Below are 18396 nucleotides of genomic sequence, written 5' to 3'. Positions count from 1 at the left end.
CCCGCCATTTCCTAGGAAGAGGTGGCGATCGGATTTTCTTAGGTTAGTAGAGGTTGCATTGACCTGACGGAATTTGAACTTCCCCTCAGGGGGTTGTGAGACATTCTCACCAGAGAGGTTAATTAATTGATCAATTTAATTAAGTAGTCAATGTGACATAAATCATCTTCCCACTATTTTCTTAGGTTAGTAGAGGTTGCATTGTCATGACGGAATTTGAACTTCTGATCTGGGGAGTATGGCAGGGGGGCGTAGCACTTTCCCACCAGAGAGGTTAACTAATTGATCAATTTAATTAAGTAATAAAATTGATAAGAGTGAGAGGGGGCCTAGTCCAATAACTCAGACTCGAAAGTGTACACGTAGCAGCGATGGGGAGGAGGAGGGGGCGGTGGGGCGATGGACAATAGGTTAAGTGCCTGTCAATGAAAGGAGAACAATAGGTTCGCCCTTGATGTAGGCAACCCGCACTAACAAAGTGGCCCAGCACCCCCCTTGCCCCCCTACTTCGGGTGCCAGTGGGTGGCCTTAGCTAGCGTAGAACTGGCGCTGGAATCGTGGAATCGGATGACCAGTGAGTGACGATAGCTCGAGTAGACTGGCAGTGGAGTCGGGTGGACAGGCGGCAGCCTTAGCTCGAATAGAACCGGCACTGGAGTCGTGTGACAGCAGATCGGGCAGAACTGGCGCCGGAGTCTGGCAGCGAGCATTTGGCCGTAGGTCGGCCAGAACTGACACTGCCAGTCGCCGTAGCTCGGGCACAACTGCCACTGGAGACGCGCGGCTGGGGAGTGGCCGCAGCTCGGTAGAACTGGCGCTGCTGTCGGGTGGACTCGCTGGTGCAGTAGCTCGCAGTTCCCACCTTTGTTACGAGATGTCACTCCAAACGCCAGTCAAATACGGAGCTAGTAATATTCGTCCCTGCCGAAAATTCTCAGAGATTATAGACTAAATTGTTTGCACCAAGTGTAAGTGATGATATTCAGTTACCTAACGCCATTCTCTGAGTTTTAATCTTAACCTTTCGCAGTGGCCCATAAACAAAATTATCGCTGTGCCAGACCAATACAGAGGGTACAGATACTTGGTGCCACCTGTGCGAAGATGGGGCGGGTCACCAGTACAAATATAATTGGGTGCGCCTCTCACAGGGCCAGTCTAGGAAAGAGTGTGACCGGCGTTGTTTTCGAACAGCTTGTGGATCTTTCAAACTGCTGTCTGTCAAGATTCTTTCGTGCATCGGATGTACAGGCCTTTCTTCTGCCCAGCAAAACAGTGGACTAGCTGGTGCGGCGTTACTGCCTCGACACGAGACTGCAGCGCGGCGACTTCTGTTGCAGATGTCGGACCTGCCCGTGGAGAGCGCCGACAACGGGGACGTGGCCTCCGTGATGGACAGCCTGCACAAGAAGGCCCTCGTCCGCCCCCAGGCGGCCGCCGTCACGCAGGTAAGGCTTTCGTTCAACTGCTGAAACGATTTGCACAGCTCTGGGCTTCCAGCCGTTTTTCTTGCACACTGCGGCTGGCGAGCTGTCTCCCTGTCGTGGTCAGTGAAGATTTCGCTGCTCGCTGTTTGCTCTCCATCCAAACTGTCAACGGAACACTCTTCGCCGCACTGCTGAGGGTTTCCTGGCACAGTCGAAGAATGAAACAGTCTCACATGGACTTAAGAGGCTAACCTAAAGAACGTGACGCAAGAAACGTCTCAATTCGGCCCCTGCACCACGACGCTAGGTGTGTCTAATAAATGAGGAGGTCCAAATTGGCTCGGTGTATAATTTAACTGACAGGGACAGAGTGTTTATAAGAGAGGCGTCGCATCCGGCATTCTATTTGCTTGTATGACGTCGCAAACGTATTAGTCCTCTGCCCGCAGTCGGCGTTTTTTGGCGAAGGACGTTTCTTGCGACAGTTTGGCATAGCCTTGTGGTTTAAGTACGACGGCATTTAATTATTCTACGGCGCTGGTAAACAGTGACTGTGGCTACCCGCAGACCGAGACCGGGACCTGACCGAGACAGCTAGGCAGGTTGTCCAAGTGTCGTGCAAAGAAAGCTGTACCTTTACCACTGATGTGGTTAGCTGTAGCTCAACGGTACGTGATTGCAAATACTTCCGTAATCTGCGCTGTTTGTCTCTGTATTCAAGACTGTTTAATGTGGCGTTATACCCGTACCTGCTCTCCGATACTTCCTATGCACGTCTTAACATCTCACCAGATGCTGGGGTTCTTCGCACAGTTCTGCTGATTAACAATAATAGCCCGATTTTAATTATATTTACTGTTTTACGCGGAACCTAACATCTAGTGAACTTAACGCAGTGGATAATGCTAGCTGCACCACGAACCAACAAATTCAGTTTCCTTTTGCCTGATCGTGACCAAATGGAATGTTTAATCCTTCCTTCTGCATTTTTTTTTATATTTCAAATCATTCTTTGGAATGGAATTCACCACAATCTTCACCTAGTAGGGAAAGGACTGGTGATCTGGTTATATTGTCCTCAATATGTGGTTTTTAAAAATTATCCACATTTATTGATCTAGAGCACTACCTTCAACATTAGATGATGTAAATATGACATTGATTCTAAGAATAGTAATCACGTTTGGACTAATAGCTGTAGTTGAGTTTTATGTTCGACTAATAGTAATGAATTTTACGTTATTTGGTCTCTTACATACAGAAATGGAACTTCCGTCACGCTGTGTGAAAGAGGGATGGATTAAATCGATTGTTGTTCCACGTAGATCCATACAACATCATAATCACACAAAACAAGTAAAATGTGCAGCTAGGAGATAGATTCTGCGCATAGCAGGTATTGAGACTAATTGCGCCAGCTTGCACTGTAGGCAAGCGAAACAAAACAGATTGCAGAGGGGGTTTGTGCACAAATTACGTTACGCACTGTCAGAGCTGTGATTGTATCTGATGCCGTTCAGGAAAGCAAATTCGTGTGAATGGACTCAACAGATAAAACCTAGGCGGCCGAGGTGGCCGAGCGGTTCTAGGCGCTTCAGTCTCGAACCGCGTGACCGCTACGGTCGCAGATTGGACTCCTGCCTCGGGCGTGGATGTGTGTGATGTCCTTAGGCTAGTTATGTTTAAGTAGTTCTAAGTTCTACGGAACTGATGACCTCAGATGTTAAGTCCCATAGTGCTCAGAGCCATGTGAACCATTAGATAAAACCTACCGCGAAGAAGAATTTGAGATAAATTAATGAAAATAGCTTTTAAGGGTTACTATTGCACACTAAGGGAAAATAAAATGCATGCAAGGACAGAGAGTAACGAATTCACAATGGCGGGAACGCGTGGGGTCCGTTAGGATCAAACAATGGTTCAAATGGCTCTGAGCACTATGGGACTTAACATCTGAGGTCATCAGTCCCGTAGAACTTAGAACTACTTAAACCTAACTAACCTGAGGAAATCACACACAATCATGCCCGAGGCAGGATTCGAACCTGAGACCGTAGCGGTCGCAAGGTTCCAGACTGAAGCGCCTAGAACCGCTCGGCTGCACCGGCCGGCGGTGCGTTAGGATTCGCAAATGCAATTCACCGAAAATTTCTAAATTATTAGGAAAGGCATCAAGATTATTATATGGTACTGCAGGAAATTAAATAACATCTGAATCACTATCAAATTTATGTACCACGTGAACTACTACTACTGCACATGTGGGTAAACTTCACTCACAAAGAACAAGTTAAAATCGAACAAAAATTCTGAATAAAGGGGACATCAAACTTCATAGAATCACTTTTGGAAAACATTAATGCACTTTAGCATACTCCGATACCTCACCTGGGAGCAGAACAGATTCCACGCACCTACGTGGCGAGCGCAATAGGTGCATTACAAATCACAAAGAAAACTGCCTACAGTTTGTAAAATAACTGAGTGAAAATACTATGGTCCGGCTTTTGTTCTCTGTGGCAAGCTTTTAATATGCTTAAAAACACGCAAAACCTTAACTTTTTAGTTGTGAATCTACGCTCACAGAAGTGGCACGAACGTGTGCTCGTGACCACATCACAAAGAAAATTGGTATGAAAGTTAACTTTATCCCACAAAACTGTACTAACTAAGCAGTGACTCGAAACATTCCCTCAAATTTACTCACTGTTACTCTGCAAACAACGTGCATAGCTGATGGCCAACACTCACACTTAATGTACATGACCATAGTATACCAACTACGTTATAACAAGAAAATTATGATGATTAAATCGTTTTCTGACTGGAAACGACCCATTTCGAACGCTTCATCCAACATCAGCAACGTCCACCCCTCACGCCAGCCGTCCAGCGGTGCACCAGCATGACGGACTTACGGAGACGCCTCCTTGTTCAAACCGCCTGGCGGTGAACCTTGTAATCTTACCCTCCCACACATCACTGTTAAAATTCTCTTAGTCTCGTCATTATTTTCAAACGCATTGAGAGGCATAAGATATACAAAAGAAAAGCTTTTTACTTATCTTCATTTTCTCATCTTGTTGTTGGCTCCAAGTCTTGCTCAAATTTTTATTTATAACGCTGTGGATTCCTGATGACTAAATAACTGATGAAGATTTGCCTGTATTGTTCCTGAATTTTATTCTTTGACACATTTTTCAACAGCACACCGTCTTAACAACTTCCACTTCTATCACACCACAAATTACATTAGTAGTGACACAATCAAAAACACGTCTGATTCCATTAAAGGCATGCCCACTACTACTTACATTCTGCAGTGCTCAACAATATTCTAAAGAAGTTACAAAGCATAAGAGCTTACAAACTTTCTTGACTAAAGTAGAATCATTACTCCATTATATCATTATCTTCTAAATGAATCCAGAAATAAATATAATAATTCGCGTTAGATTGTGCATTTAATAATATGAATTTTAAGTATGCCAGATATTTTCGTAATTTCAAATATTTTTAAAAGAAGAGTAATGTTAAGGGTACATACAGAGTGTAACAAATTAGTGTCTTTTTACACATTTTAGTTTGACATTTAATACATCGTACACAAAATCAAATTAAAGTCTTTCACTGAAACAGCCGATAATGTTCAGCTATACCAGATTCGGGATTAATCCTGGTATCGGCTGCTTCTATAAAAGAAGGTTATGTTAGAAAAAGGGTGTCCCATTACAACCTCTCTTATTGGTTGTTGCCGCCTGACACGCACTACTCTCGACTCTGTCGATCGCTTCTGAAACTTACAGGCGATGTCTTTGCTTTGCCTTTCCACAAGTTATACTTTGTCCAAGCCCGCTACAGTCTGCCTTTGGCTGGTCCGCCACCTTTGTACAGCCCATCACCACCAAACGTCAGGCAGTCACACACTAGTGGAATGATGTAGATAGGAATTCAGAAGTCTGACACGGAAAAGTAAAACGAAGGTAGATCCACTCTTATACCTATAGGGAATATTTTATGATCATAAGAATGAAAAAATTTTGTTATGCCAGTAAGTACCATGTTAATAGTAGTACGCAAACTGTTTAAATGGAGCGTACTAGCAGTACGGCTTCAATGTCGCTACAGTAATTCCCCTTCAGACCCAGAAACGTGAAAATAACAGCTCCACCGAGTAAGCCAGATAGATCATAACAACTAAATTGTTTGCGACCACATTAATTCCCAATTTTCAGAGATAGCGGTGCAGGAAACAACTTTGAATCACGCACATGCACTTACATACATACATACACCACATTTACGTGCACCATTCAAAATCTCACAGCTTACCGTACACACAGTAGTGTATTTACAAGTAGTAGAACAGTGAGATTGTGCGTAAGATTTTAATACTGTGAGATCTTAATGTGAGCATGAATAACTCGGTACCATCTCGAAGGTAATTTTTTCCCCTCGACGATGTCATCTTGCTTTCGCCCGTAAATGTTTTCACTATTGAAATTTTGGTATTAAGCTGTTTTCAAGTGTCTACGAAACATAATACAACGTTAAAGAGGACTATGTAAAGTGGAATTAACATTACGTACAACCAATTTTGTAGTTTGTTGACATCATATACTTACAAGATTTTGACACATAGGTTTACATTACGCAGAGATAAAATGTAATATGCGCATGATAGAACAACAAGTCAGTGATGCTAGTCAATAATCCATTTTATGTTCAAAATGGTTCAAATGGCTCTGAGCACCATGGGACTTAACTCAAAAAATGGCTCTGAGCACTATGGGACTTAACTTCTGAGGTCATCAGTCCCCTAGAACGTAGAGCGACTTAAACCTAACTAATCTAAGGACATCACACACATCCATGCCCGAGGCAGGATTCGAACCTGCGACCGTAGCGGTCAGCGGTCGCGCGGTTCCAGACTGTAGTGCCTAGAACCGCTCGGCCACTCCGGCTGGCTCCATTTTATGTACTGCAATTTTCAGTGTTTACATACATGGTGAGTCACCTAAAACTTGCAACGCAAACACTGTGGAGACGGCAAGTGCTACTCATCTGTGATTTTCACAGAATGGACTGGTAGTCAGAAGCTCGTAACGTTAGCCAATCACGTCTTTTTTTTTTTTTTTTTAATGGAACAATACCTGTTGACATTAACAAACTAAGCGTAGGGCAAATTAGAATGTGAATGGTGTTAGTTGCAGCATTCTAGTGCGAGTCGTTTGCGACGTATCGTAATTTGAAAAGTTCCCACATGGACACACGTGTAGTTCCTGTAGCAGCACAAACTAGAGGACAACACGTGTGTATACACTGGTCATGTGGGTTCTGACCAGCGTCGAGACAGTTGACCATCACAGGTTGTGTTCAAAATGACCACCAGCAGCGCCAACACCCGCTTCCAGTCCGGTGTGGAACGACTGCTGCACATTTCAGCGGAGATGTCCGAGCGGGCTAAGTAATACATCGTTGCGTATCTTCTGGTATAGTTGGTATCATCTTGTAGACAGCGTCTTTTACGTTTCCCCACAGTGAAAAGTCTATAGGCGACATATGCAGGAAACAGGCCGGCCAAGATAGAGGTCCTCTGCGTCCAATCCAACGATTTGGAAACGGTTCGTGCACCATGGTTGAATGGCCACCGTGCTGGTACCACGGTTCTCCTAGTCTGCAGTGAAACGTCTTCCAGCATCCGTGGAAGATGGCCTATTAGGAGGCTGCGACACATGTGCGCGTTCCTTCACACCTGTGAAGGAAGTGAGGAAGATTGAGTTTAACGTCCAGTCGACATTGTGGTCATTACAGAGGGAGCACAAGCTCATGTTGTGTCAAGGATGGGAAAGAAAATCGGCCGTAACATTTCAAATGAACCGTCCCGGCATTTGATGGAGTGATTTAGGGAAATCACGGGAAACCTAACCTGCATAACCGGACGCCGGTTTCAACCGTCGTCCTCCCGAATACGAATCCAGTCAAAGCATTTGCTATATATTCCTCTGACCCCTCAACTGCGTGTAGTGGTAAGGTGTGAGTCATACGTCTTAGTTTTGCCCAGTTGGCCTTATGTGCTGTGTAGTGGTGTGTAGCTGTGTGTCTGTGTTCACGATAACAGCGTCGCCGCCGCTGTGAGAAGCGCCATCCGTGACCTCGCAGCCCGTCATAAGTGGCGGTGCATCTGCATTTGCAGTTGTTTGTCAATCCTGCTGCTGGCTCCCGGCGGCGCTGTGTATGTGGGCGGCCGATTCGGACTGTCGGCGATGTAGAGGTTGCGTTCACTTAACTGCTCGTGGACTTGGTGCCCCTGGTCGTCCGTTGTGTCAGCATGGCATATAGTCGACCTAGCATGTATGCCTGCAGCTATTAATAAGTTTCTGTTACTGGCGTATCCGACAACGTCTCTCATGTAACTGAGATATGGCTCAATGTGGTGCGAGTGCTGCCCGTATAACGACACAATAATCTTCTCCTTGCCTCCGTGCACTATTTCCACTGTTGCGAGGTGTTCGTTACATCGGTGAGCTATCTGTGTAACTGTAACGTTTCGATTGGTGACAACGATCGCACTCTTAGCATTGCATGTACCTGTTACGATGGTTTGCCTGTGGCCGAAACCTGTTAGTTTGCCGTTCCTGGTGTGGGGTTCCTGCAAGCAGACCTCCTCTGAGTGCACTCTGCCCACTGGTGTAGATAGCTCCATGCCAACTAGTGTCTATTTTCATAGATGTCGGCTGGATACAAAACATTTAGATCCCTATTGATTGTGATCGAAGTATACTCGTCCGCGGGCCCTCGCAAGGTCTTTGTACACATTTTATAGACTGTACAGCAAAACTTTGACTATCAGCTCGGTCGTCGGATAGCAGATTGTGGCACCTTTCGAGTTGCCAATTCTAGTCGCAAGTAACGAAGTTGTTTGGGAGGTGCGTCTGTTTTCTAGCCTCAAAAGGTGTATTTTTCTTCCAGCTTTAAAATGTCGTCTGTTCCCAAAGATCCGTGTTGTGTGGGTCTGATGATTCTCTCGCTGTCTGCTCGGGCTGCAAGTGTGTTGTGGGTGTCTGTATTTCCCGTTTTGTGTCGTGTCCTTGTTTTACGTTCGAGCTTACGTGGTAGAAATTGTGTTGGGTTGTCTGTTTGTTTGTGTGCTTTTGGAATCGTCAAGTTTTCACTTTTTCCCTTCCATGCTGTTCATCATCATGCCTTGTGATACTGTGTACTGTGTTATTCGTGTTTCTGAACACCCCCCCCCCCCCCCCCCCCCCCCGAGGTGAACGTCACTGGTTTGATGTGGGTTTCACACTTTTCGGTGTTGTAGGCCCTGTTGTGTTTCGGTGTGTCATGTTTGTGTTCTGTCACGGTGCTTTTTCCTATGTCTGTGTGTTGGGTGTATCCTTGGGTGTCTGCACATGTTTCAGGAGCTGGATAGTTGTTGGTGCACATGTCATCATTAATTTCCTATTGTTCTTGTTTGTGATGTCTACGCTTTACACGATCATTACTAACTAATTCTATTTCTAATTCTTCTATTCTTAACAAAAAAATGGCTCTGAGCACTATGGGACTTAACATCTGAGGTCATCAGTCCCCTAGAACTTAGAACTACTTAAACCTAACTAACCTAAGGACATCACACAACACCCAGTCATCACGAGTCAGAGAAATATTCTTAACAGAAAGCATGTCTCAATGGTAGCCCATTGGTACATTTCACGTTTTAGGTGCCTGGGTACCTCATAGTCCTCGGCACCTTGCATGCGCAGTAGATCGATGTGTTCCGTTGTCTGTGAGTAATGGCACTGAACCGCTTTGTTGGCAACCAAAGACGGGTGGGTGGATTTCAGTGTTGTCGGACGTCTCCGGGAGAAAGCCCGCCTGTTGCAGCCATGCAGTTGCGCGGCGCCCTGACCTCGTTCTGAGACTTGTGTTTCCGGCGCTGAATGTCTTCGTATGCGCGTAATGGAGGTCCTCATGACATGCCGTGGTCTTAGTAGACACACTTTTGATAATTGTAGTCTGTGTCTGCGATCAGTTTTTCAAGTAACTGTTTGTACGTGAGGCATTCCGGACCACCTGATTTGTTGCAACTACGGTTTCAGGACATACATGGTACGGAACCAACCGCCTTTTCGGGAAAATCGGTTTGGATGTGTCCCGGTTCGGCACATTTGTAGCAGACGGCTCCGTCTCGCCTGTAGCGCTTAACTGGGTATGATTAGTCATAGAATGTGTAGCATTTCTGCATCCTTACGAAGCGCCTCGAAATGTATGTATATCCGTTCTCTTTACATAAGGACATACCATTTTAGAGGACTAACCTCAATAAGGTTGTTCATCGTACGCTTGAGTTTCTGTCCCGTTTCAAACTTCAGCTTCACTTCTTCGTTAAACATTTCTCTGGTGACGTCCTCACTGAGGTTAATCTCATACAGCCCCACCATAAAATTCTTGTTCGAAATATACGTGGGGACGTTTTATGTGGTCATTACCGGTCTGTTTTTACGGGCCTCTTCGGGTTTAATGTCCTTCAGCTGCGATGTTTCCTCTACGATTTTCATGGCATCCGTCTTCGTCTCGGTTTCGATAATCATTGTGTTGCCGGCAGGTGTGGCCGTGCGGTTCTAGGCGCTTTAGTCTGGAACCGCGTGACCGCTACGGTCGCAGGTTCGAATCCTGCCTCGGGCATGGATGTGTGTGATGTCCTTAGGTTAGTTAGGTTTAATTAGTTCTAAGTTCTATGCGACTGATGACCTCAGAAGTTAAGTAGCATAGTGTTCAGAGCCATTTTTGAACGAATCATTGTGTTTGTTGTTGACGTGATCCCGCTTATTTTGATTTTATCCTGAAGTGGATTAATCGTTTTCGTCAACGTATCCCGTATCGCCCTCGTGTCCTGATTGGTTGTTAGCTTAAAAAACACAACACTTGTTTTTACTGCATTTACTTTCTCAATTTTACTAATCATTTCGAATGTGCGTTTCGTGACACTAGGAACAGAATCTACAGCAGCATACTTTGGGAATTTGGCATTTCCGTTCGGAGTTTGTAATTGTCTTCCTGGAGTGCCTCTATTTTCGCTTCTACTTCGGCACTTCTGAATGATGCGTCAGGCGCATTGGCGACTGCAAGTTCATTTCTTAGTCTTTCATTTTCCACTTTTGGTTTCTCTTTGTTACCTGTGTGTTTGGCGTGACCAAGATCAAGTGACCAAATTTCTTGTCTGACAAGTACAGCAATTGTTGAGGATACCCTTTTTTGTTTTAATTCAGCTCGGAAATCTGCGAGAATATGATCGAGAGTTTCTGTTCGCTTTCTCTCCACGTCTGATGTTTGCGGCGTAGCCTCCCCCTCGAGCTAGCTGCTCCGGCCGGTGTGCCGTTCCCACCGTCTGACTTCTGCGGTACGCTCGTACCCGGGGATCGGGTCGCGCCATCACTATTTGCAGATGTTGCCGCCAGATTAAAGGAAGGTACTTGCTCTAGTGTCGGCGTACTAACGCGGACGTGGACGTAAACTTGGCGGAGTGTCTGATGCTCGTGCCCCTAGTGGCTCAGTGTGTGAGCCGCCCACGGCCACGCCGTGACACCTGCTGCCGCAGCCAGTCACTCGCCGGGCCCTGCTGAGTGGGCGGCCCGCGGCTGCCAGCAGCGGCTGAGGCGGCCCCCAGCCGGCGCGCGGCTCCGGCCGGCACCGTCTCATGTTGGGTGGTGTTGGTCCGGCCGACGACGCGCCACGCGTGACGCAACGTAGGCCGAGCGCCGCGGCAGGCCGGCGATCCCTCCACGCTGGCGTTACCGATTGCAATTTAAAACTTTTATCGCTCGGGCTCTCTAATCCCACCCGATTTCTCTTTCAAATGTCGCGCACCACGACGAATGTCACTTCCGGGACTTGTGAGAACAAACGCTAGTCGTTGAGATCCACTTCTACCACGTGAACACCACGTTCCAACACGGAGCCGACATCGAGCCACAACCGAGCCGGCAGCCATCTTGGAGGGACTACGATGACAATATGCGACCTCGCGCAAATTTGCACACCCGAGGGGAGGTCACAAAACGTCATTGAACTGTTCTTCGTCATTCACCCTACAGCCTGGATCACTCTCCTTCCGGTTTGCGTTTGTGTGGCCCAGTGTACGGTACACTCCGTGGGAAGCAGTGCCTACCTGGCTCGCGTGGAAGTTACTGGTGCTACAGGACGTTGGCTCCGACGTCGACCAGTACAGTTTCACTACGTGGGCACAGGCCCTTCCAGTGAGGTGGCGTAAGGTTGCCGCGTTCGACGAAGATCGTATTGTAAAATAGGGTTTTGTAAACCCTCTATGTATTGAAATCCTCTATAAAACCAACTTGCTTTCAGAAAAAAATGGTTTCATTACTCATTGGACACCCCTCGTATATTAGAGTAAATGTTAAAACAATCGAGAAAAATTTTAGTTCAGACATCTGTTTGTTCATTGAGTACGTATTGTGGTTTTTCTTTGAAGGCTCTCGAATTTCTTCCTTAGCATCCGTTAGTCTTTCTCTATTCCTGTGCAGTATCTTAAACATTCCTCCGTGCTGCTGGTTTTATGATTGTAGGTTCGTAGATGTGCACTGAATTAAGATTTACAGTTCTTGCTTACGTCTGAGTGCTCCCTCAGTTTCGTGAAGAAACATCTACCCGTTTGCTCCACACAGAAATTTTCACACTCTCCACATTTGATTTTATAAATCCCTGATCGTGTAAATGGGTTTAGTTTTGCGAATTGTGTGTCTGACTATGGTCCCTACGTTCTTGCTCGAGCGGAACCCGATTCTTACATTTGTTTGGCGAAAATTCTCTCTGATATGGTACCGTAATAAGGTAAAGCAACGTGTTTAGTTTCTTAGGATTCTGTAGTTGAATCGGCAAAAACGGAACCCTTATAGGATCAAAATACAGGATGCTGCTCGAGTTTAGGGGCAATACCAAAAAGGCCAATGCGTGAATAGCAATCGGGGCTGAGGAGCGAGCCGCGCCGCGCCGCGCCGGGGTAGGCGCCAGTCGCCAGTCGCCAGTCGCCAGTCGCGCAGAGCCTCGTCGCGGTCAGCACATCGGGCCGGTGAGCGGCAGACTGGGCTGCGGCGTTTCATTCGTCGCTTCAGTCCGTATACTTTATAGGATCGCTTTGTTGTCTCTCTGTCCTACTATTAAGAACCGTTTGTGCCGGGAACGGGAAACAACTTGTAGTTGAAATTTATGCCACACATTACGGTCTACAGTCCCTTAGCGGTGTAAAAAATTAAATCTGCAAAGTCAATACAGTAAAAAAAAAATTACGACCATTTATGTCACATATTTTGATACTCGCAAACTCACTCATCATAACTTGTAGGGTACTTCCCGTGAACCTAGAATCGTGGAATTTGACAAGAAGTAAGCTTTCACGTTACTAGTTACGGAAAAATCCGAGAACTGTTTATTTGCAATATCACACGAAGAAATATTATCATTTGTTATCCGATTGTCCGTCCGTCTGTTAAGAGCCCTTTTTCTAGCTACGCGCGGACGAATAGCCTGCCGGTACTGATTTCGATATCAGGCAATAATCGTCGAGAACCTCGATTCCCGGGATAGATTATCCATAATTTTGTACGGAGACCTTGCTGTGCGAGTTCTGCTCGCACGTGTCCCGATTTTTTTATTCTGCTTCTGCTTCTCTTGCTAGTGTTATTTCTTTATCTATATTGTGCTCTTCTTACGCAAAGTGGTAGTATACATTCTGTGTACCTTAACAGCCCTTGTAGCCGTTGTTTGTTGCTATATGTTGTACTGTACCTCTTCGGTAATTTCGTTTTGTCCTAATCGGAAGTTAATGGTTATATCGGTAAAGTAGTGAAAAGAAGAGTTTCTTATGCATTTCTGGGTGGCACAAAATGTTGAGGATTATGCTGTTAGTGCGAGTTGATTTCCAAACAATTCCGAATTTATGGGTGCCATTGTCATTCTTAAACATCAAATCTAAAAAATTAATGGACTGTTGTGTTTCTAATTCCGTAGTTAAAACAATTTTTGGGTGTACACAAATTATGAAAGCGTACTTCCGATTTCATCAATTGTGCCAATTAAGAGGAGTATCGTCTACATACATCTTGTAATATAAAAGCTTACTAGGAGTATCAGTGTATTTTTAAAGAATAGGTTCTCTAAATGGCTTACGAATATACCTGCCAGTGTGCTAGCAACACAACTACCCATTGCAACACCATGTGGTTGTGAATATATCTCATCTTGGAATTTAAAGTAATTGAAAGATAAGATCAACTGTAGGAACTCAGTAATTGCGTAAATTTCGAATGCTCTAATTTTGTTGTGTTTTTGTAGGGTCTTTTTTTATAATGTCAATCGTTTCTAATAGATTTACTGTATCGACTAAGACGACCTTTTTTTTATGTGCATGCATGCATACGTCTGTATTCTGGGCAGCTACATCAATGGCATTCGTAACTTTACAGTGTGTTTCAAAAGTTTATTATTTTCTATTAGTGTATTAAATTTCTTACAACTTCCTACTATCAGGCAGAATAACCGATAATTTTCGTAAAACTAGTGCACGAATCGGTTTCCGCTCGAACAAAGTAAGGACAACCCGTGAAACAAAACCATTTACACAATCATAAAATTAAGTGTGGAGAATGTGAAAATTTATGTGTGGGGCAAACAGGTAGATATTTCTCCAGCAGATTCGGAGGGCACACAAACGTTAGGAAGAGCTGTAAATCATCATTTAGTGCACATCTACGAACCTATAATCATAACACCAGCAACATCGAAGAATCCTTAAGAGATAGGGTAGAGAAAGACAGATTAATGGATGCTCTAGAAGAAATTGAAATTTATAGCTTCTTCAAAGATCAACCATAGTGCATACTCGGAAATAAAAAAATCATCGATTGTTTTAGTCATTTGCTCTCACGTGTTGTACCGCGAAAAAGTGCGATTGAACCTGAGTAGCCATGATTTCTTCTTCTTTTCTCGTTCTTCCCAAATTCCCTGTGTTCTCTCTTGTGTTCTACCGATCATCTTTTTCCCGTTCTGTTCTCCGTGTGTTCTTGTTTAAGTGTGTGTTTCTAAACTGTTCTCTATTGGGTATGTTCTCTTGTGTGATACCCAGTTCTTTAATGTCTTCGTCTGTTTCAGTGATCCACTTTGTCTTGTTTTTGCTCTTGTTCACTATCTCAGCCTGGTTTTATTCATCCTGCCCATAAAATTTCGTCCTTCTCTTTCTAATGGTGTTTTTCTTTTTTTTTTTACGATCGTATTGACCAACTAGGATCACGTTAACAACTTCAGTTCCTCTTCTTCCTTTGTTGTTGTTTCCTATTTTTCCACTATTCCCTCATTTTCTCCCCATGAATTCTCTTCCTTTCTTCTGTTGTACCCGGTTTTTTTATTTCTTCTGCTTTGAAAGCCTTCCAGGTTTAGTATTTTATTTTTAAAAGGGTTTCTTTCTGCTATTTATTATTCTTTGATGTTGTTTCTTTTTAGATCTTTCCTTACTTCTGTAATCCACGCTATTTTCGATTTCTTCTTCCAGATATATAGGAGTATTTGTTTTGTTAGTCTATTTCCATCCATTCGGTAGAGGTGTCCGAAAAAGGTTAATCCTCGTTTAGCCATTACTTCAGATATTTTCTCTGTATTTTTGTAGATCTCCTCATTATTTCTGATTTTCCAACCATATGCACTTTTTATTGCACCTATTATTTTTCTAATAATCCTTCTTTCCAGTACCTCTAGTCTCTCCATCTTATAGTTCATCGTTAGACATTCAGATCCATATAAACATACTGGTCGTACCACTGTGGTTTAGTGTTTTAGTTTTGTTTTTCTAAATATACATTTCTTGTTCTAAATATTTTGTTCAAACCATATGCTGTTTCCATTTTGTCAATTCTTACATCTATTGCAGATTTTTCTAGTCCATTCTGTAATATAGTTTCTCCAAGATATTTAAATTTATTTACTCGCTCCGTTTTACTTATTTGTGTTTCTATGTATTTTGGGGCATTTTTTATATTTTTCACGAATTTTATTTTTTCAGCTGAAATTTTCAGACCAGTTCTTTTTGCAATTTTTTCCAGAAGGTTTATTTGGATAACTGCTTCTGTCACGTTTTCTGAAAGTATTCCAAAATCGTCCGCAAAGGCCAAGCAGTTTACCTTAATTCCATTTGTTTTCCTTCTCAGAGTTATTGGTTCAATGTTGTGATTTTTTAACTCCGAATTCCAGATCCTTATATTTTTTCTAGAACACAATTAAACAGTAAAGGTGATAAGCCATTACCTTGTCTAACACCAGTTTTTATTTCAAATGGCTGAGATACTTCTCCCATAAATTTGACTTTCGATATTGCACCTGTTAGTGTTTCACGAATTATATTTGCTAATTTTGATTTAACACCAAATTCTCTAATGACCTTATCTATTGTTTCTCTGTCTATACAATCAAATTCTTTCTTGAAATCAATAAATGACAATATTATGGATTTGCTGGTTAACATTCTATGGCAAATTGTCGACTTTAAGTCAAAAATGTGTTCTGCACAGGATCTTTCCTTTCGAAAACCACCCTGATATTCTCCCAGTTGTTTGTCTAAAGCATCTACCACTCTGTTCAGGAGAATTTTTGCTAATATTTTGTATGCCACTGGCAGAAGTTACACTCCTCTGTAATTATTGACATATTGTTTGTCTCCCTTTTTATGCAGCAGGTGGATTACTGCAGTTTTCCATTCAAATGGAATCTTTTCAATTTTCCAAATTTCTCATAAAACAGCTGTAGATCCTTTATGATTTTTGTTTATGACCACTTTAATATTTCTGCTGTAGTGAAGTCTTCAAAAAATGGCTCTGTGCACTATGCAACTTAACTTCTGAGGTCATCAGTCGCCTAGAACTTAGAATTAATTAAACCTAACTAACCTAAGGACATCACACACGTCCATGCCCGAGGCAGGATTCGAACCTGCGACCTTAGCGGTCGCTCGGCTCCAGACTGTAGCGCCCAGAACCTCACGGCCACTCCGGCCGGCTGTGAAGTCTTCACCACTTGCTTTATTGTTTTTGAGTGTTTTGATGGCTTCATGAATTTCTAACTCTGTTGGTGGGAAGTCTTCCTCTAGATTTTGATGTGTCACTGGAAAGTCTAATTTATCTGTGGGAACCGGACACTTTAACAGCTTTTCAAATAATTTGGCTAAAATTTAACAATTTTTTTTGTTATCTAATCCCATTTGGCCATTTTCAACTTTGAAACAAATACGTGGTACCTGTTATCCTTTAAGTATGTGTTTAAAAGTATGGTAAAAATTTGTAGTATTTTTTATGTGAAATGTTCTTCTATTTCAATAAGCTGAGAATTTTCAAGGTTTCTTTTGATTTTCCGGATTGTATTTGATGTTTCTTTCCTTTGTTGTCTGAATTGTTCAAGGTCTTTGTCTTTTTTGGAACATCTCCATTTTCTCCATTTTTGAGCTCTTTGTGTTAGTGCTTCTTCACACTCCTCATTCCACCATGTCTTCTTTTTATTCTTGGCCAAACCTAAATTTCTCTCTGCTACTTGAGTTTCTGGAGTTCGCGCCAATCACCTTCTTTACGTTTCCCAATTTCTTCTCTTAATTTTTCTATATTTTCTTTTGTAATACTAGTTGTAGTGTTGTTGTACCTGATCACTTTCTTGGTCATATTTATGTTTTAGATGGGAGAAATTTTCTTTTAATCTGAATCGATTTCCCCATTTCTGTTTTAAGATTCATAATTTCCTTGATACACCTTTTATATATGGCTACGTCATCCAGTTGAAATTCTCCTAGGTTTGGATTAGGATGTCTCCAAGTTTCGGCTTTTCTTGGTAGTTTGCGGAAATATGTGGACATTTTACACATATTGATCAGTCTTTCACAATTTCTGTCTGTTCTTGAGTGTGCTGGATATTCAATTACAATATTCCTAAATTTCTTTTCCCTCCCAATTTGCGTATTGAAGTCGCCAGGAAGCATGTTAACATTCTTTTTAGGTTTGATAGAAATTTCAAATTTTAAAGGAACCCAAAATTGATTTGCTTTCTCCACATTTCTTCTGTTGTCAGCATTTATAGGTGCATGACAGTGTATGAGGGTGTAACTTTTATTCTTGCACTTTATTGTTAACATGGATATTCTTGCTGAATTCGATCTAAATTCTGTTACACTGTCTACGATTTTTTGTGTGCTTAAAATGCTGTTTCAGACATCGGCATGTTTTCCATTATTCTCACAGCTGGTTTCCCTTTATAAACTCTATGATGTTGTGTGTCAACTACATTCTCATCTAAGAATCGTGTTTCCTGGACCGCTATAATTTGTATATCGTTCTTCTGCAGAAATAATTCTAATTCCTTTTGTTTCCCAATTTTCAGAAGAGAATTTATATTTTATGTTCCAAAGTAGTACTTCTTCATGAACTGAAACTTGGAAGGCTCTTCAATATATTCCATTTCTTCTTCACCGCAAATGTTGGGACTCTCCAGAATCCTAGGTCCCATTGCACTACATGATGTAATGGTGGATTCGTCATCAGAGTTACCACCTTGGATAGAGCGTCCATTGTGCGAACTTTCCATTTTTTGACTTGAGGCTGTAAATTTTAAAAAGTAGGGAATCTAAAGTCATTCCTGAATTTCCAAAGTAAGACCAGGTTGTTAGCCTGGAATATTACTTATTCAGCAGCCACTAACATGTGCAACAGACGATGTCGGGGTGCCCTCTGTCCATTTTGGCCTTGGACAAGAGGCTGCCTCTTCCCTTCTTCCGCCAGCCCCGTCGTACCGAAGTCCATCTTCTCCTCCTCCGCTGCCATTGACGTGTCTGTTGTTGTTTCTAAGTCTTTGTAAATCTCTCTAGATTGCCTCTTCACCAAAGTTCCTTCCCGAAACACTGGTCCATATATTTTCCTCAGATTTT

General features: G+C 43.0%; 1 protein-coding gene across 8 annotated transcripts in view; it reads left to right on the top strand.

Annotated features, from left to right (window-relative positions):
* LOC126460492 (NAD(+) hydrolase sarm1-like) overlaps positions 1 to 18396 on the top strand; it is a 1203839-nt gene that overhangs the window by 1034759 nt on the left and 150684 nt on the right. For 7 of the 8 annotated variants that reach the window (XM_050095920.1, XM_050095919.1, XM_050095918.1 and 4 more), the window contains one exon: positions 1341 to 1448. The exons of the other annotated variant lie outside the window; for it this stretch is intronic. In XM_050095920.1, coding sequence (XP_049951877.1) covers positions 1341 to 1448 — 108 coding nt within the window. The remainder of the gene's footprint in view (positions 1 to 1340; positions 1449 to 18396) is intronic. 8 annotated transcript variants of the gene reach the window in all.

The sequence above is a fragment of the Schistocerca serialis genome, chromosome 1, assembly GCF_023864345.2.
Source record: "Schistocerca serialis cubense isolate TAMUIC-IGC-003099 chromosome 1, iqSchSeri2.2, whole genome shotgun sequence".
Taxonomy (NCBI): domain Eukaryota; kingdom Metazoa; phylum Arthropoda; class Insecta; order Orthoptera; family Acrididae; genus Schistocerca; species Schistocerca serialis.
The sequence above is the reverse complement of the archived record's forward strand: the minus strand, read 5'-3'. Positions and strand labels throughout refer to the sequence as shown.